At 52.9% G+C, this 25,935-nt stretch overlaps 1 protein-coding gene across 2 annotated transcripts in view; it reads left to right on the top strand.

Moving 5' to 3' along the window:
- GFRA2 (GDNF family receptor alpha 2) overlaps positions 1–25,935 on the top strand; it is a 97,416-nt gene that overhangs the window by 63,472 nt on the left and 8,009 nt on the right. For both annotated transcript variants that reach the window (XM_060153576.1, XM_060153575.1), the window contains exons 5-7: positions 18,233–18,342; positions 19,049–19,189; positions 21,071–21,243. In XM_060153576.1, the coding sequence (XP_060009559.1) occupies positions 18,233–18,342; positions 19,049–19,189; positions 21,071–21,243 (424 nt within the window). The remainder of the gene's footprint in view (positions 1–18,232; positions 18,343–19,048; positions 19,190–21,070; positions 21,244–25,935) is intronic.

Here is a 25,935-nt window from a genome sequence, read left to right as displayed (position 1 = left end):
GCCAGGGGGAGAGCACGGTGGGAATCGCTCCCCCGGGGCGTCATGGCTGCCGGTGCAGGTCCTAGGGACTGTGCTGGAGTGGCCCCAATCCTCTCTCCCAGGACCTACCCAGAGAAGCCCCCCAGCATGGGCAGGGGAGGCCTTGCCTGTCTCCCGTGCAGAGATTGAGACCCTGGAGAGCAAAAGCCTGGTCCTGGAGGAGTGGCTGCTCAGGCCAGACACAGAGGGTCTCAGCCTGCATCTGAACCAAGCTGGGGTCGGGGGCGGCAAGGTCAAGTGCCCGCTCTAAGGGGAAGGGGATTGATGAGTGCAAGTGGGTTAAATAGCCTCCCTTCCCAAATTCCAGAAGGTCCACCTGGAACCCCAGCATGTGGCCTTATTTGAATGGGGTCTTGGCAGATGTAATTAGTTAAGATGAGGCCATGCTGGATTAGAGTGGGCTCTAAATGCGATGACTGGTGTCCTCATAAGAAGGAGAGAGCAGGCCTAGACATCTAGGGAGGAAGACGGAGGCAGAGAGACTGGAGTGACGCAGCTTCGGGCCAAAAAACGCTGAGGGTTGCCTGGAGCCACCAGCAGTGGGAAGAGGCGAGGAAGGCTTCGTTCCTGCTGCCTTCAGAGCGAGCACGCCCCTGCTGACACCTTGATCTCAGGCTTCTAGCTTCCAGAACTGAGAGAGGATTCATTTCTCTTATTTTAAGCCCCTCGATTTGTGGTGACTTGCCGTGGGGGCCATGGGACAGGAACACACCAAGGCAGGGTCTCCCACACTTCTCCAGGGGCGTCCCTAGCTAGAGAAAGACTGTGACCCCCAAGGCTGGTGGGCCCTGGCAAAGTTCATGACAGTTGATTTCCCATGAGAGGCGGGTAGGAGGGACCTCAAATGGGCAGGTGCTGCTTGGAAAGGTGGGAAAATGCTAAGAGGAGGGGGCTTTCTGAGGAAGGGGAGAGGGCGTAAGATGATGGATTCCAGGGCACTTGGTTGGGAGAGAATGGGCTGGGGTCTGTTCTGGCGTGAGTGAGGGGGTCTATGGTTTCCTAGGCAGAGAGAGGAGCTGGGGAAAGACACGATTTTGAGGGCAGAGATCAAGAAAAGCAGGTGTGGGACTTCCCTGTGGTGCAGTGGTTAAGAATCCGCCTGCCAATGCAGGGGACACGGGTTCGAGCCCTGGTCTGGGAAGATCCCACATGCTGCGGAGCAACTAAGCCCGTGCGCCACGACTACTGAGCCTGCGCTCTAGAGCCTGCAAGCCACAACTACTGAGCCCAGGTGCCGCAACTACTGAGCCCATGTGCCTAGAGCCCGTGCTCCACAACAAGAGAAGCCACCGCAATGAGAAGCCCACGCACCGCAATGAAGAGTAGCCCCCGCTCGCCGCAACTAGAGAAAGCCCGCACGCAGCAACGAGGACCCAATGCAGCCAGAAATAAAAATTAAAAAAAAAAAGAAAAAAAAAGAAAAGCAGGTGTGCTGTAGGCCTGTAAGGGCGAGCCTTCCTCGTGGCAACAAAGCCCAGTGACTCTTGAGGGAGAAGGAAAAAATGGCAGAGCGTGTTTAAGGTCAGGCAGCACTGGCTCTGCCCTGGTGGCTGTGGCCGTACCTTGGGGCCTCTTTCTTACATTCTGCTGCCACCATTGTGGCAGAGGGCGATGTCCCTCCCACATGGGAGCAGTGGCCCAGGCCCCTCTGCTGCTCTGAGAGGACTGGCAGCCTTGGGCTTGCACCCCAGACAGGCCAGTGTTCAAGTCCCAGCCGCAGCACTTCCCAGGCATGCCACAGTCATTTCTCCAAGCCTCGGTTTCCTTCTCTGTCTGGTGGGGGATTTTGTGAGGATTAAACACGTTAATGCTTTTAGAGGTGCTTAGCGGACACACAGCAAATGCTCAAAATTGTTAGCTATTATTACTTATTATTAGTTTGGTAGGTCTCAGTAATTGCAAAGACAGGACTGAAATAGAAATAATTATAGCAAACGTAAACTGCATAAAAATACAGGAAACATAAACTGCATTAAAAAAACCAGGTTTCCATGGTGCAGACTTCAGATCCCGAGTGTCTGGGCTGGCTCAGCATCCTCGTGGCTGTCCCCGGGCTGGGCATCGGAATTCCGTGAAGGTTTCTACCTGGCCGCCTGCCTTGGAGCCTCTCGGCCTCTTGAGTGTGTCGTTGCTGGTGGCAGCAGCCTGTTTCCTGGTGGTGGGAGCGAGGCTGCAGGTCTTGTTCTTTGTCAGGAGCTGGATTGGAGTGACTCAGCTCTGAGGTCTCAGTTTTGGGAGAAACTCAGAAACCTCCTTTGGGATGAACTAACTGATATTAATCGTTGACTCCCCAACTTCTCCGAGCTGGCTGGCTCTGCTCTGAATGTGGAAGCTTGGGTGGCATCCTGTGTTCTCTCATGGCTGTTGCTGCCTCCCTCTGCTTCCTTTTAGAGCAGGAGGGGTCAAAAGTGATGGGTTTTGAGAAGGTCAGCTGTATGAGGGTGAGTGGGAGAAAGTCCTAGCCTGGAAGGCCGGTGTCCAGAGATTGTACCTGGGCTGTGGCTCCTTTGCAGTGGGCCATTGTAGCCTGGTCAACACATTGAGTGTGTCCCGCAGAGACTTCCGCCAGGAATGACACTCCGTGTGATGCCATTATGTGTGCTACTTGGATCTGAGCCTAGAGGGTCAGGGGCATCCTCTGTCAACTTCTGAATGTCCATTGGAACATAGTTATTTTTTTTTTCATTTCTGTTCAGTTCTATGCACATGGACTTACCATTGTCTTGGGGTCCTGGATACCTTAATTAAAATGTCAGTCATCACCCGTTACAGGTCCTTTCCCTGCAGATCACCAGCCACCTGATCTCTAATTGCCATTCCCAGTTTGCCTCCTGGTTTGGAAGGGTTCTGCTTAAGGCCTTCCAACAGCCTGTCTATCTACCTAGTATTTGTAGACATACTGCTGCAGAGGAGTGCAGCTGGGTATTCAAGGGATGGCCTTCCTATCAGCTATACAACTGGTCTACTTTCCTCTTGCCACATTCATTTCCGTATATTAAAACCCACTGTACCCCATTTCAGTGCAATGGTAGGTTCTACTCTTTCCTTTGAACACCAACATCACCACCAGCAATACCCAGATGAAATTCACGTTGCCTGTCAGGACATCCAGTACACGTCTAGTAGGCCAAGGGGCAACGAGAAGGACCACCGCAAAATGCCAGGCCCCCATGGAAGACCATCTATGGGGGGACACTGTCAGGCTGTCTTGCTGGGACACATTACCTTCCTGTGCCGGAAGCTGGAGGACCGCTCCCTGGGGCCTGGGCTCAGACATCATCAGCCTGATTGACTGCTGTCTTCAGGCTCTGTGCCTCTTGGGGTGTCCTCTGGTGGCTTTCTTTGAGCAGACCCTGATGGCACATGGTCCCTGTGTGTCCTGGTAGGTCTGTGGTTTGCAGCTTTCTACCCACTGTGCCCATCAGCATTCATTTCTCCTGCCCTGTTTGACTCCCTGCACTGGGGCCATACCTGTCGAGTCACCCCTGCCGTCTGCCAGCTGCTGTGGGGATCCACCCTGACTGACACACTGAGATGTTGCCTCCTACCTTGACCCCAGATGCCTACCACAGGAGCAGGATGCAGGAACTGGAGTGTGTTTTACAGGAAGTGCTGGATGTCCAATGGTGTTATGGCCAACCCACTTTCCAGCCGACTGGGAAGAGGACAGAGTGAGCAGTTGGGGGGAGCCTACCTTCACTTCAGAATTCTCCTGGGGAGCCCAGCCCCTTGTACTCATTGGAGAGAATGAGGGCTTGGTGGTGAACCCTGTCTTAGCCCATTTGAGCTGCTGTAACAGAAATACCATATACTAGGGGGTATAACAACAAAAGTGGAAGGGGCAAGCTCTCTGGATCTCTTTTATAAGGGCACTAATCCTATTCACGAGGGCTCTTCCATCATGACCTAATCACCTCCCAAAGGCCCCACCTCCTAAAACCATCATATTGGGGATTGTGTTTCAATATATACATTTTGTGGAGACCAAACATTCAGTCTATAGCAGGCCCCTCAGGGGAATCTTTTTGCCCAGGGCTGCCCAGGTGTCCTGGAAAGGCTTCTGTTCATTGCATCCAGAACAAATGCTACTCTTGTTTCTGCCTCAAGAACCTACTCATTCATCCTTTCCCATTGCTGGGTCCACTTCCCTCTCTGTTGCACTGTTGCCGTGATGGCTTTTCCTCTCTTCCTGGGTCTGCTCCTCCCTGTGTCTCGATTTCCACTTACAGGCTTTTCTTCCCTTTGTACCTTGTACTCCTGTGTTCTGTCTCCTATCTTTTTTTTTTTTTTTTTGCGGTACGCGGGCCTCTCACTGTTGTGGCCTCTCCCGTTGCGGAGCCCAGGCTCCGGACGCGCAGGCTCAGCGGCCATGGCTCACGGGCGCAGCCGCTCCGCCGCATGTGGGATCTTCCCGGACCGGGGCACGAACCCGTGTCCCCTGCATCGGCAGGCGGACTCCCAACCACTGCGCCACCAGGGAAGCCCTGTCTCCTATCTCTTGAACCTCGGCCTTAACAGAGCCCTTTAGGGTATGCGTGAGAGATTCAGTAGAAGCAGTGAGGAACTGCTTATTCTGAGATAAATGCATTCAAACACTTGATGAGCACTTAAGATTCTTCTCACTCCTTGCCTGGTGTTATGTCTATGTTAGGTAGAAGTCACCATCTTTTTTCTGTCACATGGAACAGTCTTCCTTCACACTTTGTCTTCTTGGATGAAGCCAAACTCCAGTTCAAATCTCAGAAGCTCCAAGTTTCTGACGTTTCATTGATTTACAGTAGAAGTTTTCAGAGAGCTGGTGACAAATCCATTGGGACCTTGAGACCACTTGCTCTCCCTGAGTGGTTTGCCGTGTCCCCTCTGATTTCCATCCAGCCCACTCCTCACGGGAGGCACTGGACCCATTGCAGGACCGCAGCTCCCTGTAATCAGCGTTGGTGCAAGTACCACCCACACGGGAGGGGCATGGCTCCCAGCCCTCTGATGTCATCCTGGAGTTGTCACCTGTTGTGGAATTGGAGGGTAGAAGCAGGAAGGACCTGCCCAAGAATCACGGCTTAGTGGACGGGCCTGTGATTGGGAGGGATGCGGACTTTCTGCCTGGAGGTGTGTGTGGCCTTGCGTGTGCTGCGTCCGTCAGGGTGTCAGGGCCTTCACATGGGCGTGCCTGTGGGGACACGTGTGAGTGAGCATCCTGCTTGCAGGTGAGACAGATGGCCCGGATTCAGTTCTTTCCTCTCTGGAGGCTGTGTTCTGTGTGCTTGACCTTAAGCTAACAGGTTGGAGTCCCTCAGTTTATAGATTTTATTTTTAAAGCCTTTTTCGTAAAACACTAACCTCAGCGAAGGAGAAAGAAGAAAAAGGAAAAAAGCTGAGGTCAGCAGCTGTAGTTTGCTGTATTTTTCATCTTGCATCAGCAAGTTGGGACCACAAATAATCTGGTCTTATATGCTTCACTGATGCTGCTGCTTAAGACTCGGCTCTCCTCCTAAGGCAGGATATTCCTTGGAGCCAGCGTCACTCCCCTTCCCCAACCTGCTGGCTCCGGTGGGGGCCAGGGGCAGGGGTCCAAGTGGAAGGCAGAGCACAGAGGGGAGCACCAGCCAGCAAGGGGGTGGGTCATTAATTTCTGAATGGTTTCTGGAATCAGCTAAACATTTCCTTTGAACCAGCTTCCCCAGCCTCATATCCTTTGTTAGTTGAGGAAAAATGTCATTTATAATGGATATTGCCTTGATAAATAGCTCCCAGGAAGCACAGCGTTCTCATTAGTCTATATAATGAGAAATACTCCTAGTGGTGGCATAGCTGCCCAGATATTTGCCTGAATGGAAAAATATTTATCTATGCAGTGGGCTCTAGAAGGCCTGGATGGACGCCGGGGGGCCAGGCTGAGGGCCCAAGGTCCCCTGCAGCCTCTGTGGCCCCGAGAGAGTGTGTGTTCTCCCAGTCCTCTGCGAGAGCAGACCCGGACTCCTGGTCCTTCCTGCGTCCTGCTGGGCCAGGCTGCGGTATGCAGGCTTCTCTCCCTCTCTGCCACACCAGCCTCCTGTCCTTGCTCTGGCCCCCTGCATTTATTCTCTTTTCATCATTCCTAGGGAGAAAAAGAATAAACATGTACAGAGTGAATTCTATCTTTCGGAGGTACTTTTGCATATGTGATTTCACTGTTTACTTTTGCATATGTGGTTTCATTTCCACACTCTTCTGTGTAGGTGTCAGAGCCATTTAGGCACTAAGAGTTACCGTGATGTTTCCAGGGTTTACGGCTTATAAGCAGCAGGTGTTTTGATCCAAATACTCCACCCTGACACTGATTCCTTTTGCCCTTCTGCTTGTTTGAGAATGGACAGTTTACCCAGCCTTTCTCCACTGGGACCCATTGGATTTTCCTCTGTGGGTCCCCAAGGCACTTGTTCATGTTAAGAGTGGTGCTTAAGCATGTGTGTTAATTCTTGCAGGCCACTGGGGCCTCCTTTAGCAAATGGCTGGTATCAGAGATAGCAAAGATACTTTTCCAAGTTCCTAACAACCACCAGGCAGTGTCTGAGGAGTGGAGGGAGACAGACCCACCCAAGGGCATTTTGGGGGGCTGACCTATCTTAGTGCCAAAGTTAATGTGACCCTGATGCATTCTGCCCTGCTGCCACCTGGAAATCTGCTTGTAATTTTATTTTTCAAGGGGAGGTGCTTGGAGAGTTCTTGACTCTTTTCCTGCTTAGCGGAAAATCTTCTGTGCCTCCAGATATAGTCCCCACCCACTCATCCACTCATCCATCCACTCATCCATCCATCCACTTATCCATCCATCCATTCATTCATCCATCCATCCATCCATCCATTCTTTCTTCCCTCCCTCCCTTCCCCCTTCCATCCAAAAGGCTCTGTATTCAGTGTCAGGCACTACTCTGGGCACTGAGGATTCAAACATGAATAAAGTCATTTCTGTTCTGAAAGAATTGATACTTTAATGGGAGAAACAGATACAAAAAATATAAATTATGGTATGATTGGTGGGGAAAACATAATAACTGGTGTTTGTGAAACACGTTCAGAGTTGGGGCAAGGCATCATTCTCAGAAAGTTTTCTGGAAGCGCCGACACCTCCTGAACTGGGTTTGGAAGGGTGAACTGGAAGAGGAGATAAGGAGCGTGTGGTTAGGGGAAGGCAATCCTGGCGGGAGGAGCCTGTGGGGTAAGACTCTGTGGAGCATCACGGTTGGGGAACTCGTGCCGTTTGCTGTTGCTACGAGGGTTTGGGCGAGAGAGAGGAGGAGGAGGGGGAGAAATGAGATGGAGAGGTCATCACGGTCCCGATTATGGGTGAGGGTCAGGGTGGCAAATGACAGGCTCCTGAAAGCCAGGAAGTCCTCCTTTGGGGGCATGAGTGGGGCCATAGTCACCAGAGTCAGAATAAGTCCCTCAAAAAGCTGAGGCCAGCGTGCTGGGCACAGTTCTAGGTGCTGTATGGGAATCTCAGTGACACTTCCCAGAAATGACTAGACCTTTTTTCTGGTTGAGGATTCTCACAGTGGGGTAACTTGCCCAAGCTTGTCCCCTTTGTGATTTGCAGAACTGGGGCTCGAACCCAGGTTGTTTGAGGCCTGGGGTTTTGCTTTTAGTCACTGTGCCCCTCGTGCTGGTCTGTAGTTTAGGCTGGTTGTTCCTCTGTATGTTATGTTTTACGAAATATGATTTGATGTCAGAGCCTATCTGAATCTCTGTAACAACATGCCGTGGAATCATAGGGTTTGGATGGATTGTGAAGGTTGAGAAACACTCTGTGGAGGTGGGAGAGAGGGGAATTGCAAAGGGGGGGAGTGATCTGGGTCTTTGAGTGGGAGGTCTTCAGCTTCTGGAATGGGAAGAATAAAGGTTGAAAGTGCTTGAACTTAGCTCATGAGACTTCAAGTGTCAGAATCTTAGGACTAATCCCTGGGGTTAGGAAGATCACGTGAGAGGCCGACCACTGGCCATGGGGATCTTGCCTGCTCCCTGGCCACCACAGGATCACCTGCTACCCCTGACTTAAAGGACTTAAAGGAGGTGGACCTGGAGCCTTTTGCTCTGGAGCAGGAGGGAGGGTGGCAGTGGGGAGGGAGAGAGAGAAGAAACTAACCTCATACCACCAGCAGGAACCATATCAGCATTTGGAGAAAGTTGAAAGAAATCTTTCAGCTGGATGGCTACCTAGCTCAAGGCTAACTACACTCTTAACACAATAATAAGTCAATCCTCACTGAATAATTAAATAGAGAGCCTTCATAAGTATTGACTTAACGTGACAGCAAGTCTATAGTGACTCTGGGTTTGCTTATGTAAACACAATCTCTTGTTCAGCTTACTTAGCAGTTCAATGAAATAGAACAGTCCTTCAATTAAAATCAAATGATGCATACGTTTAATTCTTTTCTCCTCTTACCAGGTAATAATAGGTTTGGAACTTAGGTGAAGGGATTGGGGGGAAATTGGGGAAAAGGGCATCTGCCCATCTGCCTGTGTTTTCAGAGAACACGAAGGGCTATATCCAATGGTGGTGTCTAGAAGAAGGATGTGGCCTTGGCTCCCATCTCTGGGACCTGGGTGGGAGGTCCATGTGGGCTTGGGTTGGCTTCTGTCCCATCCAGTTGGGATGGGCTTCTGACCCTCCCAATCCTCTCCTAAAGCAGGCTTCTGTTGGCCACTCTGGTTGGCATGCCAGTCTTTTGATGGTGGCCTGGGTCTAATTGATTGCTTCTGGTCACCTGGGGTCCAGTGGCTCCAACCACAGTCATCTCCAGGTCATTACCTCTGGATGCCCTCATGGCTCACTGGGAGGAGAGAGGGGATGCTGGGTGAGCTCCAGACCGGATGGAAAAGGGGGCGCCAAGGAGGAAAGTAGCACCTCACTGATTCCCACAGATGACACTAGAAGAGGAATAAGCCTTTCTCCTTTTTCGGCTGTCACATGCTGGGAGAAGGGGAGGGAGCAGTGGGTTGCGAAAAGAGAGGGCTGGGTAAGGGTGGGGGCAGTGTGGTGGCGGGGAAGACCCACTGGCTTTGGAGCTAAGATTTGAAGCTAAGTCTTGTGCCTTGCTGCTGTGATACTAAGTGAGTTAATTAACCTCTCTATGCCTCTATTTCCTTACCTGTAAAACAGGGGTAATCATGCTAACTTCAGAGAATTGTTGTCAGGGTAAAGCGTGGTGGTGTTAGTGGAAGTACTTTGTGTGACTCGGGGTAAACGCAGGAGATGCTTGTTAATAGATCACAGATATTATACTCCTTTGGCCTGAAGGGAGAGCTCATGCCTTCTACACGGTGTCCCATGCTCAGCAGTCCCCTAATCTCGATAACAGTGTAGCAGGTGTTGAGGGGGCAGCATCACCCATTTGCTCATACAATCCTCGTCCCCACTGTACGAGGAGGTAAGTACTATTATAACCTCTGTTTTGCAGAGGAGGAAACCTGGAGAGGTTTAATGACCTTGTCCAGGCCACAGAACTGAGCCAACTTTCAGACCCAACCAGGATGACAAGATGTCAGAAATTGGACCTCACGGGTGGGCCTCCTTCTGTAGAGGGGTGGGGTTCTCTCAGAGTTCAGGACCTCCTGGAGAAAGGGAGCAAACATTTCTCCTTACAGTAGCCTGCCCTGAGCTCTTGGTCAGGTCCAGAAGGGTTCTGACCTGCCTTGGCCAGTGTGGCATCAAGTTCTCTCACCTGCAAGCTCCTAGGACTCGGAGCTGCCCTGGAGTGAGGGGCCAGTGCTCTGAGATGGGTAGCTTTGCTCTCTCAGCCTCTTTCTTTTGGGATCTAGGGTCAGTCCCGTTTGCTGATGCTTCTGGAACCAATAACATTTTCTCTAGCCAAAGGCTTCGAGAAATCGTTGTTTATAAAAACGCAGGATTCCTGGGGCCTCATTCCATTAAATGTAAGGAAATAATTACCATCTTAAAGCAGCTTTATTAAAAGAGCACATAATAAACAGTGTATTCTATTAGCATCTTCTGAAATTTAATTCTGGATCGTGTCAGTTCACACACTCACCATGTTCCCCTGTTCGTAACCAGGGTGCATAAAGTATATTGTCTCCTGCATTTTATCCCTTAACATGATTTCATGTTTAAATTTTCACATGTTGGTATCCTCTACGTCCTTGTCATTTTCAATAGCGATGTGGCTTTCTGTGGCTTACCCATCTGAACCATTCCTCTCTAGGAAGAATCCAAGGTCAGGTCTGTCTTCCTTCATTAATTGTACTGTCATCTGTTTTCTAAGTTACTCCCGCTGAAGTGTTCCTGTGATCCTGCCTCTTTCACGTGGATTAGATAGACCCTTTGTGGGTTTGGTTTTTGGTGTGTGTCCCTTTCAGTGTGTGCCTTTTTTATTTGCTTTGAACTTGGACAAAGAAGATCAGATAAAATCAGAGAGCAAAGCTAAGCAGTAGTGAAGAATTTTTCTCTTTTTCTTTTTCCTTTTTGGCCGTGCTGCGTGGCTTGCAGAATCTCAGTTCCCTGATCAGGGATAGAACCTGGGCCCCCTGCATTGGAAGTGCGGAGTTCTAACCACTGGACCACCAGGGAATTCCCCAGAATTTTTCTGTTTTAAGTGACAGAGACCCAACTACCTTAAGAAAAATTAAAAAGGAATCTGTTGGCTTCCAGTAAAATCTAGAAAGGGCAGGAGTGTATTCCAGGACTCATACAAATAGGTCTCCCTCTGTCTCTCCTTGTCTCTAGTTTCTGTTTCTCTCTGCAGGTTGGCTGCATGCTTATCCTTACTGTGACCAAGAGGCTAGATCTATGGTCCCAATTTATCTGGGCTCACATCCATAGTGTCTTATAACCAGAAAGAAAAGAATGTTCTTCTTTGCTCCATTAGGAAAGTCTCTGGGCAGGGGTCTGCTTGACCTGGCTTGTGTTACTTCCTTATACCTAGACTAGTCAGTGTGGCCAGGAAGAGAGCTGTGTGGTGGGCCAAGCCTGGGTCACGTGTCCACCTGTGGCCCCGGACGGTGGAGTGCCACGGTTGACAGCCTGTAAGAACTACCTGGCCGGAGGAGGAAGTCCAAAACCCACCCCCTAAGGGGAGCTGCTGTTCTAGGCAGAAAGAATAAGTATCCATGTACACTTAAAGAATAAACAGGAGGGAAGGAAGCCAAGTGGATTCTTGATTTCATGAGACAAGTGGCGGTAGTCCTCGGGAACAGGCAGGAAATGACGGGGGCTCAGGCTGTCCACGGTGAGCCCTGGAGGCGTCAGAAAACAGGCACGTGGGGGAAATCCATTTTCCCCTTTCTCAGTGTCACGTAACATTGAGCCTACTTAACCGTGCCCTGCACCACCGGAGGGGACCTCGGAAAGCCATTCCAGAGGCTCTTGGGTCTATGAAAGCCATTTCCTCTGTGTTCCCCTAAATTGTCTCTGAAGACCACCATGAGTAATTTGCATTTCTTGGGAACCCTTTTTCTCCTCCATAAGATATTCAAGTGCCTTGTTCATCAGCATGCAGCAGTGCTGGTGGCAGCCGTCTGGAAGCATTGTTAGTGGGGGCGGGTCATGGCAGCAGAGCCAGAGAAAGACCCTGTCCTCACTGGCAGGTGCCTGGCCTTGCTTTGCTGGCTGTAGGGTGTGTGACCGTGCGACCTACCTCTTGGAGCTGCCGTGTCCTCGCTGTGAAATGTGTCTACTTTGTGGGATTTTTCAGAAAGTTAAGTGCGATAACCACGACTGGCACATGGTGTATCCTCAGTAAATATTAGCTTCCTTTACTCCTCCTCCGATTCTAAACCAGTAGAAACCCATGGGTTTCTGTGGCAGCAGCATAACAGGTATAACCTGATAAATGGGAACTTGGCCAAGAGCTTCAGACCCTAAAGCCACGTATTGGCCAGCATTGGAACGTTTTGGGCTTCGGGGGAGCAATTTACTGTAGTATTATTCTAGGCCAGACAGATTTGAGAAGAGTCTTTGTGCTTGGGAAGGTGTTTACAATCTGCACCAAGGGAGGGATTTGTTGATAACAGGTACCTGTACTTTCTTGGCTAAGGCCAAAGAAAAGAAGCGAGAGGTGTGTACCCAAGTGTAACTGGGTTTGTATGGGGATAGGAGTGTGTGTGTGTGTGTGTGTGTGTGTGCGTGTGTGTACAAACATGCATAGTCTTGTAACTGTGAACCTTCTTGGGCTACAGCCTGAAGCGCTACTTTCTTCCATGGGCTGGGCTATATCGTAGGTATATTTAAAGCTGAGACCAGGGAGTGGAGTCTGGAGGGTTCCCACAATCCCAGCTCTGAAGCCTGTGCAGATTTGCTTCATCCCCCAACTTTTGCCTGCATCAGAATCACCTGGAGGGCTGTTAAAATGAAGATTGCTGGGCTCTGCCCCTAGATTTAAGATTTGTTATATCTGGGGTGGGATCTGGAAAATTTGCATTTCTAAGAAGTTCCCAGTTTTACACTGATGCTGTGGGTCTGTGGACCGCACTTTAAGAACCACTGAGCTATAGGAAGTCCACCCTCTCCCATCACCACCACCCCCGCCCCCCAGTTCTGGATGATTCTGCTTATGTGGGTTGACCTTGGCACTTCCAGCTTTGCCTCTTTTTTCCTTTCAGGAACACACCTGTCCATCAAATAGGGTTGCCAGATCTAATAAAAATACAGGCTACCCAGTTAAACTTGAATTCCAGACAAACATTGAAAAACTGTTTGGTGTAAGTATATCCCAGATACTGCATGGGATGTACTTATACTAAAAAAAAAATTCATTGTTTATCTGAAATTCAAATTAAATGGACATCCTGTATTTAATCTGGTGACTGTTTAATAAAACTGGGGGTCAGATGTCTCTCTCTGCCTCTCTTGCCACTTTCCTGTGATTGCATAGGCTACAGCTGCTGAGGAAACAAGCCCACAGAGGGTTTGTGTGTTTTGGACAGACCCACCTGCTGTCCTGAGCTCATTTGGCAGTCTTTACTCCATCTTGCTGAGATGGACTTGACTCGTGTTCATTGTTGGCTCTCTTGCTGGCTCTCTGTTTTTTCTCTTTGTCTGTCTGTCTGTCTCTCATGCTTTCTTTTATGCCATCACTCCTATGGGGGCTCTTCAAGGCAGAAATCTGAGAAGTGATGAGGCTGGTCTAGGAAAAGGCTGTTCCTGGAAGTGAGAACAGAGTCCAAGAGACTGGGGACCTCATGGCGTCAGCAGGGACGAGTGGTATCTGGCCCGAGATCCCCAGCTGCCTCACCGCACATTATAAAAAGGATAACATTTGCCTTGGAGACTGTACTGACCAGGACTGGACTGATTCACTCATGGTTGGAGTTGAGAGTGTCATGGGCTTGACGGAAGTTGGCCCCGCTGGTCTCGCATGCCGGTGGAGGGAGCCGGCTGCTATGGGCTTTGGTGTGACTTAAGGGACAGACAGAGGGAACTTGAGAAATCAAAGGCCTCCTGGAGGCTTGGACACGGCGTCCTCCTAAACGGCCCCATTTGTCACTCTGGCTTGCCAAGGCTGCCTGGATGCTGAGGACAGAGAAATGGAGCAACAGAAGGCCTGGCCGCTTCCCTTCCCTCCACCCTTCCCCTTAGCTCCTCTCCCTCCCCTCCCTGTGCTCTGAAGAGAGCCACAGGGCTGCTGTAAAGGAAGTAGGCTGTGGCCTCCCAGGAGCGAGGTGGCCTTTCCCCATGGGTCACCCAAGCTCTGGCAAAGAGGCCTGTGCTGCTCCTCCTGTGTCCTCAGCGTGGCATGGAGAGTGACGTGGGGCAGGGAGGCCATTGTTCACCTGGGTCCAGCAGGGTGACTCTGGAGCCTGGCGGGGAGAGAGGGGGAGCTGTCTCTCCCCAACAGGCTCACATTGCCTTGTGTGGGGTCCAGACCCGCCTCGGAGGGGTGAACAGGTATTTTTCTTCTACATCAGACACAGGAAAAGCTACTCCCCCTTTGTCTGTGGCAGGCACGGTGCTGGGGATGAGACATCTGGGTAGAGAAGAAAGATAAGGACAGTGTCTCCTCTCTGTGCCCCAGCTCTCCCACGTATCCCGTGAGGGAGATAGGCAGGCACAGCCCACCCCATTTGATAACTGGGGACACTGAGCACAGAGACACACCAGGCCTGCCCAAGGTCACACAGCAGGCGAGCGGTAGACTGAATGTGGTTGCGTGACAGCTACTCCCTTCTCTCCCAGCAGCTGGCTCTGCCCTCCCCTCCTCACTGAGGGGTCTCACTGGCCCGCGGCACCTGGTGTTGGAACTCTTTCACTTTCCGTGTCCTGGCTTACTTCCTTTACCCACCCGTTCCCTCTGGATGACCTTGTCTCTCTCTGAGGGCATCATATTCCCATTTTCACACGTTCCCTCCGTCTCCAGCCTGGGACCCAGTGATATTTTAAGAAGCCTCATGGATGGTGAGGACAGCAAGATCCTTGAGGTTCTTAATGTCAGTGATTGGAGAACCAGCCTTGCAGAAGGGAGGTGAGCTTCCGGGAGGATGGAGCTGGGCTCTCAGGTCTGCTGCAGCAGGTGGCATGCTCCTCCAGGCTGGTGAGCCGGCATTGACCTCTGTGGAGCCCTGACCCCATCAGCTGGAATTACCTTCCTGACATTGCACTGACATGCGTGCCATTCCCATCCTTAGTCTGTCAGCCACATGGCAGGGCCTCAATACGTATTTGGAGAAAAGATGAATGGATATCTACCACTTGCCCAAAGGGGTTTGGAGGATATGGGTGAAGAAATCAGTAGAGTCTGCCACTTTGGGAATGTGTGTTTCAGTTGGAGAGAGCGAACAGGGCAATATCAGTAAGTCTGTATGCAATTAAGTATGAAATTGACTGGTCCAGACTATATGTGTAGCTGGAATACAGAGGTGGACGAAGTCCATGTGGCTGGAGGGGCAGAAAGGGCTTCACGGGCTGGACTGACAGTGAGCATTGGGGAGCTGGTAGGAGGGGCTTGGGCTCTCTGTGTGATCAAATGACATTAGAATGGACTCCTGTATTTTGGCTGAGAGATCCTATTAGAACGTCTCTTTGGTGGGGAGGAGATGGTACCTAGCAGCTCTGCTTGTAATCTTGCAGCCCCACACCCTGCAGGAGCTTGGATGTGGCTTCACGCTGACCCCTGTGGTCCTCCTCACTGCAGGGCCTGACCACAGCCCCTTGGCTCCTTCTGGAGGCAGACATTTGGCCAAAACAGTGAAATCTTTGAAGGTGCTGTATTCATTTCCCTAGCTGCTGTAACAGAGCGCCACAACTGGGTGGCACTGATTTTTTCACAATTCTGGAGGCCAGAAGTCCAAAATCAAGGTGTTGGCAGGTCTGTGCTCCCTGTGAAGGCTTGAAGGGAGAACCTGTTCCATGCCTTCCTCTTAGCTTCTGGTGTTGCCGGCAATCTCTGGCATTTCTGGACCTGTGGGCGCCTCACTCCAAATGCTTCCTTGATCTTCACATGCATTCTCACTCTGTGTCTGTGTCTCTTCTCTTCTTCTTATAAGGACACCAGACACTGGGTTGGGGGGTTGGGGGCCCACCCACATCCACCGTGACCTCATCTTGGTTACATCTGCAAAGAACTTATTTCTGAGTAAGGTCACGTTCACGGGTACCAAGGATGAGGACCTAGCTCTTTGGGTGACACAATTCAACCCACGATAGCTGCTGAGAGATTTTGGTCTGTTGGCCTCCCAATCTCCTTTACCTGTTAAGTCTGTGTCCCCTCCTGGCCCCCTGACAGGTCTCTGGAGGTCCGGGGTGTGGGCAGAGACCATCTCTCATTGACCTTCATTCATTTGCTAGTCCATGGAGCAGGACAGACTCCGGTCTGGCCATTCAAGACCAAATGTCATTCTTGTCTTTTTTTTTTTTTTTTTTTTTTTTTTTTGTGGGACGTGGGCCTCTCACTGCTGTGGCCTCTCCCGTTCCAGAGCACAGGCTCCGTACGCGCAGGCTCAGCGGCCATGGCTCACGTACCCAGCCGCTCCGCGGCATGTGGGATCTTCCCGGACCGGGGCACGAACCCACATCTCCTGCATTGGCAGGCGGACTCTCAACCACTGCGCCACCAGGGAAGCCCCCAAGTGTCATTCTGCAGGGGCTGGGGGCTTGGTTGGAAATGCTGCTTTTCCCTGTTTTGGGGACTGTGTGGTGAGGCAATAGAGGGTATGATTTACGGGCAGGAAGGAGGGCGGAGACACTGCAGCTTTCCTTCTCTTTTCCTATGGAAGACGAGATACTTTTATAGAGGAGCAGGATGTGGGTGGAGGACCTGCCGGAAGGGGTGGCCCTTATTGTTGGGGTTCTGGGCTGGAGTCTTGGCTCCGCTGCTCGGAAGCTCTGGGGTCTTGGGCAAGTTATTCAGCTTCTCTTAGGCTCAACTTCCTCCTCTGTGAAGGAGGATGGTGATAACAGCTGCTTGGCAGATCTTGGCAAAGTTTCTGTGAGGATTACGTGATAAAAGGTGGATGTGAAAGGACCTCTTCTTAAGTCACGTTTTTATCGTGGTCAATTACACACAACATAAAATTGACCGTTTCCACCATATTTAAACGTACAGCTCAGTGGTGTTAAGTGCACTCCCATTGTTGCACAGCCATTACCACCATCCGTCTCCAGAACTTTTTCATCTTCCCTGACTGTGAAAATACTTTTATTCATTGCATAAATAAGGCAAATTAGTCCCCAAGAAGCAAGGACTCATCTGAGGTCTCGCAGCAAGATGGGGCGGAGCTGAAGTGAGACCTCACCCCCAGCTCTCAGCTGGGAGCTCACCTTCCATCTCCAGCACCTCGCTGCCTCTGCGGGCTGCAGGGATCCAGGGACACTCAAGGTCTCTTTGGGGTCAAATCACTCTGGAGAGCTTCCTCGTTCTCCTAAACCCCCTCTCCCGGGACTGTGGGGCCTCCAGGGAAACCAGGTGGGACCCAAGGAGCCGCCTCTGTGTTGAGAGCGTTCGTCTTAGGCTGTCCTGGTCTCTCTCAACTTCTTGTCTTTTTCTCTATCTGCTCCTTCCTGATATGGACTGAGTTCCAGTGGAGAAGCAGGGGAGCTGAATTCGGGGTGACCTTTGGGATGGCTTTGTGAGGTACCTCACGGTATGGACAGAGCTTGGGCAGGGAGGCAGATGGCCTGGGTTCTGGTCCTTCCTGTGGCTACTGTAGTAGTTCTCACCGAGCCCGTATTTTCGAGGTCCTACTATGTGCCCATCACTGGGAAAACACCAGTGAACAAGACCTTGGTACTTGCTGCATGCAGCTGCTGTAAGACACTCGGGATATGATGGCGAGGACCTTGTGGCAAAGGGCACTCGCCTATAGGAAACCCCGGTGGGTGGGGAGGTGGGCGGTGGCCTGGGCTGATGGATGGTAACAGCCTGGGGCCAGGGTGCTCGGGCAGGAAGAAGAAGGAACGGGAATTACTATGCAGGTTGGACTTGGGTGCCCTGGGCTCCCTGTGACCTCTGCATCCAGGTACTGGGGGCTGGAGACAGACCGGGTCAGACAGCAGCGGCCTTCAGGCAGCTCATGGTCGAGTGGGGAGCACAGAGCTGTGTGCAGGTGGTTCCAAAGCAGCTTTATCTGCACTGACAGAGAGGAACGCTGATGACAGGTTACATCACCAGGGGAAGAAAAGGCTGATTCTGCCTTGCAGGATGGGGAAGCTGGTGGAGGGACGGCAGGGGAGGCTTTGCTCTGATTGATGCAGAAGAGATGGGTCAGGAATGCCCAGGGGATGTCTCGTCCTAGGGGGACTCTTTCTTTAACCTCCCTGGGGGCTGTGCCCTTTGACCCCCAGATGGATTCTATGAAGTGGCTGGGCAGGGATGATTGTACCCATTCTGTGAGTGGCAGTGGTGCTGTGTTGGAGGACTTGGGAAAGGTCACCAGGAGTGGGTTGAGCAGGAAGCAGGGCCTGGCCTTCCTGCCTGGGTCCCAGGCATTCTCAGCAAACCCACCCGGGTTCCCTCTGTGTTCCTCCGACGGAGAGACCCATTCAGAGCAGGCCTTGCCTAACCTGGGTGCCTGAGTCTCCAGGAAGTCCTGTCCTCAAGGAGCTCCTAGCCTAAAGCCCTCCAAGCTCTTTCCCTCCGTCTTCCTCCTCTCTGTCTTCCTGGCTTCTTCCCACCCTGGGAGGCTGTGGAGGGGCCGCTCTGCCGCCGGGAAAGTGGGAGGGCCACCAGACTAACTTGCTGTCCCATGGGTCTTCTCTTGACCCCAGGTCCCGGCTGGCGGACTTTCACGCCAACTGTCGTGCCTCCTACCGGACGCTCACCGGCTGCCCCACCGACAATTACCAGGCGTGTCTGGGCTCCTACGCGGGCATGATCGGTAAGCTGCCCCCACCCGGGCTCTCGGTGGCTCCTGGCTGCCCCAGGCTCAGTTAGGGACCGAGGCCCAGCTCAGGGCCGGCGGGTGGACAGCCTGAGCTGGCCCCTCTCTGCTGTGATGGGAGCCAGAGGTTTATCATGGGGGAGGAGGCCCCTGGGGCCTTAGGAGCTTCCCAAATAAGAAGAAAGGGTAACATTCATTGTGCAACATTCCAGACGCTGTGCTAAGCAGTTTACAGGGACTGTCTTATTTAAGTCTCACGGCAGCCCTTACTAGGCAGGGGGTGGGGCTCCATTTTACAGATGGGAAAACTGAGGCTTGGGGAAGCTAAGTAACTTGTGCAGGTTCACCCTGCTGGCCAACATTGGCACTGGGATCCAAACCCAAGAGAGAGCCTTAGCCTCCCTGACTGGAGGACACATGCTCTGCTTGTTGGTGAAAGAGAAAGCGAGGGCCCGTGCTCTCGGGTGCGGGGTCGGGGGGCTCCTGGGTATCCCCTCTGCCGCCCTGGTCTGTCCTTTATGCCATGCCCCCATGCTGACCCCCTTGGTTTGGAATGTGAGCTGGGATATATGTGTGTTGAGGGGCAGGTGGATGGGAGGGAGGGTGGTGTCCGAAGCCTCTTCTCTGATAGGCCTGGGGTCTGGGGGCCCTAGGGGAAGCCTTACTGTTCCTCTCTCCTTTGCCTCCCTTTCTCCCTGCCTAGGGTTCGATATAACACCCAACTACGTGGACTCCAGCCCCACTGGCATCGTGGTGTCTCCCTGGTGTAGTTGTCGTGGGAGTGGAAACATGGAGGAGGAGTGTGAGAAGTTCCTGAGGGACTTCACCGAGAACCCGTGCCTCCGTGAGTCCTGCCACGTCCTCTGCAGCCAGCAGCCACCCCCCACCCCGCCTATCCCAGGGGGCCCTGGAGCTCTGCCTGGCCATTCCCTCCTTCCCCTTGCGGTGGCCAGTGACACCTGCAGGGCTTCTCCAGCAGGGGGGTTGCCTGCGGAGACCATGGGTTTTGTGCTCTCGGAGATTCACCCTGGAGCTGTCTGGAGGCCACTGGAGGCCCTCCACCTATGTCAAGTCAAGGCCGAAGGTTTCTGGTCTGTGATCCTGACAGTCTCAGCCAGGTTCCTTCAGGCACAGCCCTGGGGTGAGGTCTTAGCATCTGTCACTTTTCCCTTTAAGGATCGATTTCCCCTTGGAATTGGAGTGTCATCAAACTCCTAATCCGAAGGCTAGAGAGAAGGAAAGGTCAGCCACAAGCTCTGCCTGCCTGGTCTTTCTAGTCTGACACCCTCGCTATCCACACCCACCTGGAGATCTCCTCCCTCTTTCCTGCCTTCTTTTCTTCCTTCCGTCCATCTGTCCATCCTGCCTTTCTGACAGCACGGGGGGGCTTAGAGATGGAAGTCACAGTGTTTGTCATTGAGCAGCTCACCCTCTGAAGGAGGTGCACTGTCAGGGGGTCACAGCCATCACAGTACGGTGGGGGAGGAACCGTGCTAGCATGGAGGTCTGCAGAGGGGTCTGCAGAAGCCCAGGGTGGGGCTGCCCAAGTCAGCCTGGAGGAGGGGTGCCCTGAAGGCATCTCAGACCCACTTGGGGATCACTGGCCACCGGTCAGCTGAAGGGGCAGGGAGGGCCTGCTCGTCCGCTCTGGGCAGAGGTGGGTTTCAGGAACTGCAGACCACTTAGCCTTGCCACACTGCATAAGGATGCCCAGGGTCACCTGGACAGGTGGAGAGAGTCCTCCTGGTGAGGGCCCTTGAAGATCTGGAGGCGTTTGGATCTTAGGGTCCTGCAGGTGGCGGAGGTGGCGTGAAGCTCGCTGAAGGGGTGTCGGCAGGTGGTACCATGGTCAGATCTGATTTCGGAAGGCTCACTCTCTGGTTCTGGTGTGGAGGGGGTGGGGGTAGGGATGTGGTTCGCACAGGTGACCCAACACAGAGTCCGCTAGAGGTTGTTGTAGGTGCTCTCGGGGGAGGACAGCACCCACTGATCCAGAGCAGCGGCGGGGGGTGGAGTGGGGAGGTGGCCTTGGTTGATGGCAAGCGGGTGGTTAGGGAAGTGTCCTGAGTAACCCAGATTTCTGACTTGGGAGACTTGGGTGGAGAAAGATGTCACCGTCAGGACTGGAAACGCAGCGGGAGGCAATGTTGCGGTGGAGGGAGTGGTGCTTAGTTCAGGGGTGACATGATGAACTTGAAGTGCCCCTGGGACTTGGAGGTGGAGCTCCATGCAGGCTCTTGGCCTGGGGACGCAGTTTTGTCCAAGAGGTGCCATTAGTTGGTCCTGAGTGGATTAGTGTAACGGACTGAGTGGGGGGTGGCTGAGGCCACCTGGGGAGGGGGACTACGTCGGGGGCCACGTGAGCGTGGTGGTCCGCAATACTGAATGCCGCAGAGAAGGTGGGCTTGCGCCCTGGGCACAGCCTGCCCCTCGCCTCCTGGCTCCCCACACCCCACTTCTCCTCCTGTTTTCCTCTTCATTCCGCATCTGGTACATTTCCTTTATTCCGGTTTCTCTTTTTCAACTTCCTTCCTGCTCTTTTCTTCTCTCAATATGAGACCTTGGTAGCTATCTGAAAGGGAGCTTCAGCCAAGTTCGTTTGGACGAGTTCCACCCTGCCCCCAGCTCTGGGCTATCACAGGGAAGGTCAAGTTTGGGATGGCAAGGGGCAGAGTGATGGAGCGGCCCCTGATTTCTCTGTGTCTCCTGCTCTCTTTCCCCACAGGGAACGCCATCCAGGCCTTTGGCAATGGCACAGATGTGAACCTGTCCCCTAAAAACCCCTCATTCCAGGCCACGCAGGCCCCTCGGGTAGAGAAAACGCCTTCTTTGCCAGATGACCTCAGTGATAGCACCAGCCTGGGGACCAGCGTCATCACTACCTGCACATCTGTCCAGGTGAGGGGATGCAGCTCTGCCGCTGGGGAAACGGAGCCGGGGCAGTCTGAGGGCTTAGAGAATCACCTGACGCCAGAGGCGAGGTGGGAAATTACAGCCTGGGGACCCGGGACGGGGCGTGCAAGTTCCTCCCTTTGGATCAGGACCCAAGAGGCAGGAAGAGCTGATGCGGGCTACTTTTCCATGATTAATTCACTAACTATCACCTTGCAAGTATCAGACACCTGTTCTGTCACAGGATTGTACTAGATACCACGGGGGTGCCGGAGAAATGGAATGGTTACCATTTATTAAGCACCTACTAATTACTGGGTACTGTGCTAGTAGACTCTACCTATTTACTGGGTACTAATTACTGGGTACTGCGCTAGTAGACTCTACCTATTTCATTGATTCTCACACCATGACCTGTTGGGATTCTTGTTGTACATGCAGGAAACTAGCCCAGGGGTGTTAGGCGACACACCCAAGGTCACACAGCTGGTTAGTGGTGGAATAAGATTTCAAACCTACATCTGATTCCAAAACCTGTGATTTTCATTTGTTTGTCCATCCGTCCATCCATGCATCTATCCATGCATCCATCCAATTTGTGTCATGCATGCATTGTGTTCGACGTCTTATGTGAGATGCTAGGGAGACACTGGTGAATGAGGCTGATGCAGTCCTGTGTTTTGTGGTCCTTGTGGTCTTGTCGAGGGTCAGACAGTTCAACAAGCACCAGACGTGGGCTGCGGTCAGTGCCACAAGAGGAGACCACGTGGGTGGCATTGTGGAGACACACCACAGGGCTCCCCACTCAGCCTTTCTCTCTGCTGAGCTATCCTCATGCTGTCACACCATTTGCTACAGTAGATTCTTTGCTTAGGATGTTGGTTCTAATCAGAACGTGACCCCCACACACACTCATACACACTCTCTCTCACACACACTCTCACACACACTCATATATACTCATATACACACTCATACTATAGAACAAAGAGTTTAAAAGAAGACCTTGTGCAGAATATCAGGGAAAACAGAGGAGGGGGGAAACAGTAAGGGTGTGGTGGTGGGGATAAGGGGATGTTTCAGGCGGGAATTGGGGCTGGAATTGCTAAGGAGAGGTGGGGTCTGGAGTCCAGCCAGTGAGAGCACAACGTGAGCATAGGTTTGGGGACTGGGGGAACAGGCCCGGCTGCGTGTGGCAATGAAGATGCCAGTCTGAGTGGGGCGGGCTCGTGTGATCACCAGTGAGCACTCACTACGAAGTTTCAGTCTTGCAAGATGAGTAAGTCCTGGAGAACTGGTTACAGTGATGGTGACTGTAGTTGACAGTGTTGTACTGTGTACTTGAAATTCGTATAGACCTTAAGTGTTCTCAGTGCAAAAAAAAAAAAGCACAAAAAGAAGATGGTAGAAGTGTGAAGCGATGGATGTGTTGATTGACTCGTGGTGAGTGTTTTAGAATATTTATATATATTAGATTGTGCACCTTAAAAATATACTTTTTTTTTTTTTTTCTGGCCATGCCGCTCGGCTTGAGGGATCTTAATTCCCCAACCAGGGATCGAACCGGGCAACTGCAGCGGAAGCGCAGAGTCCTAACCATGGGACCACCAGAGAATTCGCAAATAGATACAATTTTTGATGGTCAATATAACCTCAATACAGCCAGAGATGAAGAGCAGTGGGCTTTCAGAGTGCTGGCATGAGACCCGAGCAGGGATGGGGCCTGGCAGAGGTATCCAGGTTGCCCCGGGCACCCCTTACTGGTGCCCGTCCTGGTTGGGAAGCCCACTCCCCCTTCCCTTCCCGGTGGGCTGTAACAGCTGACCTCCAAGTGCCTTCAGGTCAGGCCCAGCGTGGGCTCCTCCATGCCCCGCTCCCCTCCATTAGGCCGCCCCTCCTGATTTGGGCTGAGGTGCCCGTGTCACCCCTGGGTGGCTTCTAATTACACTCAACACGCTTCAGCGGCTGCTGGCGGGGCTCGGGGGCCACTCCACAGACGGTTGCCAGTTCAATTTCATGCTAGAGTGGCGGGCAGCTCGGCAGGTCAGGGCTGTGTCACCTGTCAGGTGACCAGGCTCTGGCGTGGTCTCTCTGGGCACTGCCAACCTTCCTCCCCAGCCCCTTGGGGCTGGCTCACCGGGGAGATGCCCACTCATCAAGGGCTGTGGACCCTTCCTTAATACTCCCACAGAGTCACTGTGGGCGTGGAGAAGTTCAAAGCCCTGGTCTCATGCCCACCGCAGCCCCCTCAGTGCCTGATGACTCTGACTCCCTTTTTCCCCCTCGCTGTTTCCCTCCAGTGGTTTGCTAAACCATCGCCTGGTTTCTTTCAGCCCCAGCCTGGTTTTCTGCAGACTCACCATCTGGGGGCTTGTCTTACACTTGGTTTGATTCCAGTGAGGTTAACACACGATCTGTATGAGAGATGACGTATGTGAGGAACCTTACACACATGATAGGTGTTTTGAATCCTGGAGGGCTGTCTGGCAGGGGGCTCCCCCAGGCCTGGCCCCAGGGTCCGTCCACTCGGATGTGTTGACTAAGTCACTCTGGGTGGGACAGCAGGGGCGGACCTCCCAGGAGGAATGGAAGAGAAGCAGACCCTCAGAGGGACCCACCCACGATCACCCTCATACCCCCGTTCTTTCTCACAGAAACTGAAAGGAAAGGGCCTCTGATTCTGTTTTAATTGCGGTCTTTTATTTTTTTTATTCTTTCATTTTTAAAAATTTCTTTATTTTAATTTTATTTTTGGCAGCGTTGGGTCTTTGTTGCTGTGTGCGGGCTTTCTCTAGTTGCGGCGAGCGGGGGCTACTCTTTCTTGCGGTGCGCGGGCTTCTCATTGCGGTGGCTTCTCTTGTTGCAGAACACACGTGGGCTTCCGTAGTTGTGGCGCACAGGCTTAGTTGCTCTGTGGCATGTGGGATCTTCCCGGACCAGGGCTCGAACCCGTGTCCCCCGTATTGGCAGGCGGATTCTTAACCACTGCACCACCAGAGAAGTCCTAATTGCGGTCTTTTATTTTTGTGGTTTTTTTTTTTTTTTAATGTGATACGCAGGCCTCTCACTGTTGTGGCCTCTCCTGCTGCGGAGCACAGGCTCCGTATGCACAGGCTCAGTGGCCATGGCTCACGGGCTCAGCCGCTCCGCGGCCTGTGGGATCTTCCCGGACTGGGGCACGAACCCGTGTCCCCTGCATCGGCAGGCGGACTCTCAACCACTGCACCACCAGGGAAGCCCTAATTGCGGTCTTTTAAATGAGCACCTACTACTCTGTGCCAGGTGCTGGGCGTGCAGAGGGAATAAGCCCACGTCCCTGCCCTCAGCTTGGCTGGAGGCTGGTGTGGGTGGTCTGTCCCTCCCCAGCCCGTGCCCCCTCCCTCAGCTCTGCTAGCTTGGAAGGGCTCCGTGGTGGCCCTTGTGGGGCCTTTGGGAATGACAGCAACCCATGGCCACAGAAGGGAGTCTCTGAGTGAGGGCAGAGACAGGGAGCTGAGCGAGGGAGGGAGGGAGGGAGGGAGGGAGAGGAAGCCCGCACACCCCAGACACCCCTGGAGAGAGCGGCAAGATCACTTACCTCTGTCCTCCTTCTTATCCACAGGTGGACCCTGGGGGAAGCCTTAGGAACCTCCTTCACTGACCCAGAGATGGTAGCCAGGTGGGGACCTCACATGAGTGATTGGATGTTAGCGTCAGTGGGCTCTCCGAGAGCTGCTTCCCGAATCCCAAAGGATGGGAGGCCAGTGTGGACAGTAGCTTGTGCACAGCGCCCCCGGCTCCCGGACAGTTTTCTTTTGGCTACGCTGTGCTGACTCTTCCTCCAAATCCGCTCCCCCAAAGGACTTTCCCACAGTGGGGCGGGGGCTGGAATTGGAGGGACTGTTGTCTCCACCGAGGGGCGGCTGAGCAGAACTGTGGGTGTCTTAGGTACCAGAAAGGAGCCGGCAGCTGGGCAGGCCCCGAGTGGGCCCCGTGTCTGTGGTCCTTGACGCTCTCTAGAGTCTGGCTCTCATACGCTTCCGTTCCTGGCTGTGGTTCCCTCTCCGGGTGGCCCTGCCAGCCTGGGGCTCTCTGGAACTTGGAGAAACTGTGGCAGAATCTGCAGAACAGTGTCTCCCTCTGTCCCTGCTACACACACACACACACACACACACACACACACACCCCTTGTGTGAATTCCCTCCCTCCTGCCCAGTGGTCCCTAAAGCGAGGAATCTACAGGCCATCAACCTTGCACCCTCCTCCAAGGTCCTTTGTTTCTGAAGCCCATCAGGCACCCCTGGTGTAGGCCCAACGGCCAGGCTGAGCAACATGCTGGCCCTTGTGCTCGTCAGTTCCTCTGAGCGAAAGGCGTCTCCTTCCCTTCTCTTCCAACCCTCTGCCTCTGAGTCCTACTTGGATGTCACCTCTTGGGTGGTCTCCTGACTCGACTCTGGCAGAACTGCCTTCTCTTTGCTTAGGGCTCCCGCTTTGCCTCCCTTCAGCCCCCATCACGACGTGTTCTGCTCCCCGCACCAGACAAGCATCCCTGGAAGGCAGGGGCCGCATCACCCCCTGGTAGCCCTTATAACTGAGTGCTTAGTGCCTGGCATCGAGTGGGCGCTCCACACAGGTCAAGAGAAAGAGCCCAGAGTTCCCGATCATCGGATTGATGGGAACTTCCTGCTCTCTGTTCTAGAAAACGGTCTGTTGTGTCGC

The sequence above is a fragment of the Lagenorhynchus albirostris genome, chromosome 7, assembly GCF_949774975.1.
Source record: "Lagenorhynchus albirostris chromosome 7, mLagAlb1.1, whole genome shotgun sequence".
In the NCBI taxonomy this organism is placed as follows: Eukaryota; Metazoa; Chordata; class Mammalia; order Artiodactyla; family Delphinidae; genus Lagenorhynchus; species Lagenorhynchus albirostris.
The sequence above is the reverse complement of the archived record's forward strand: the minus strand, read 5'-3'. Positions and strand labels throughout refer to the sequence as shown.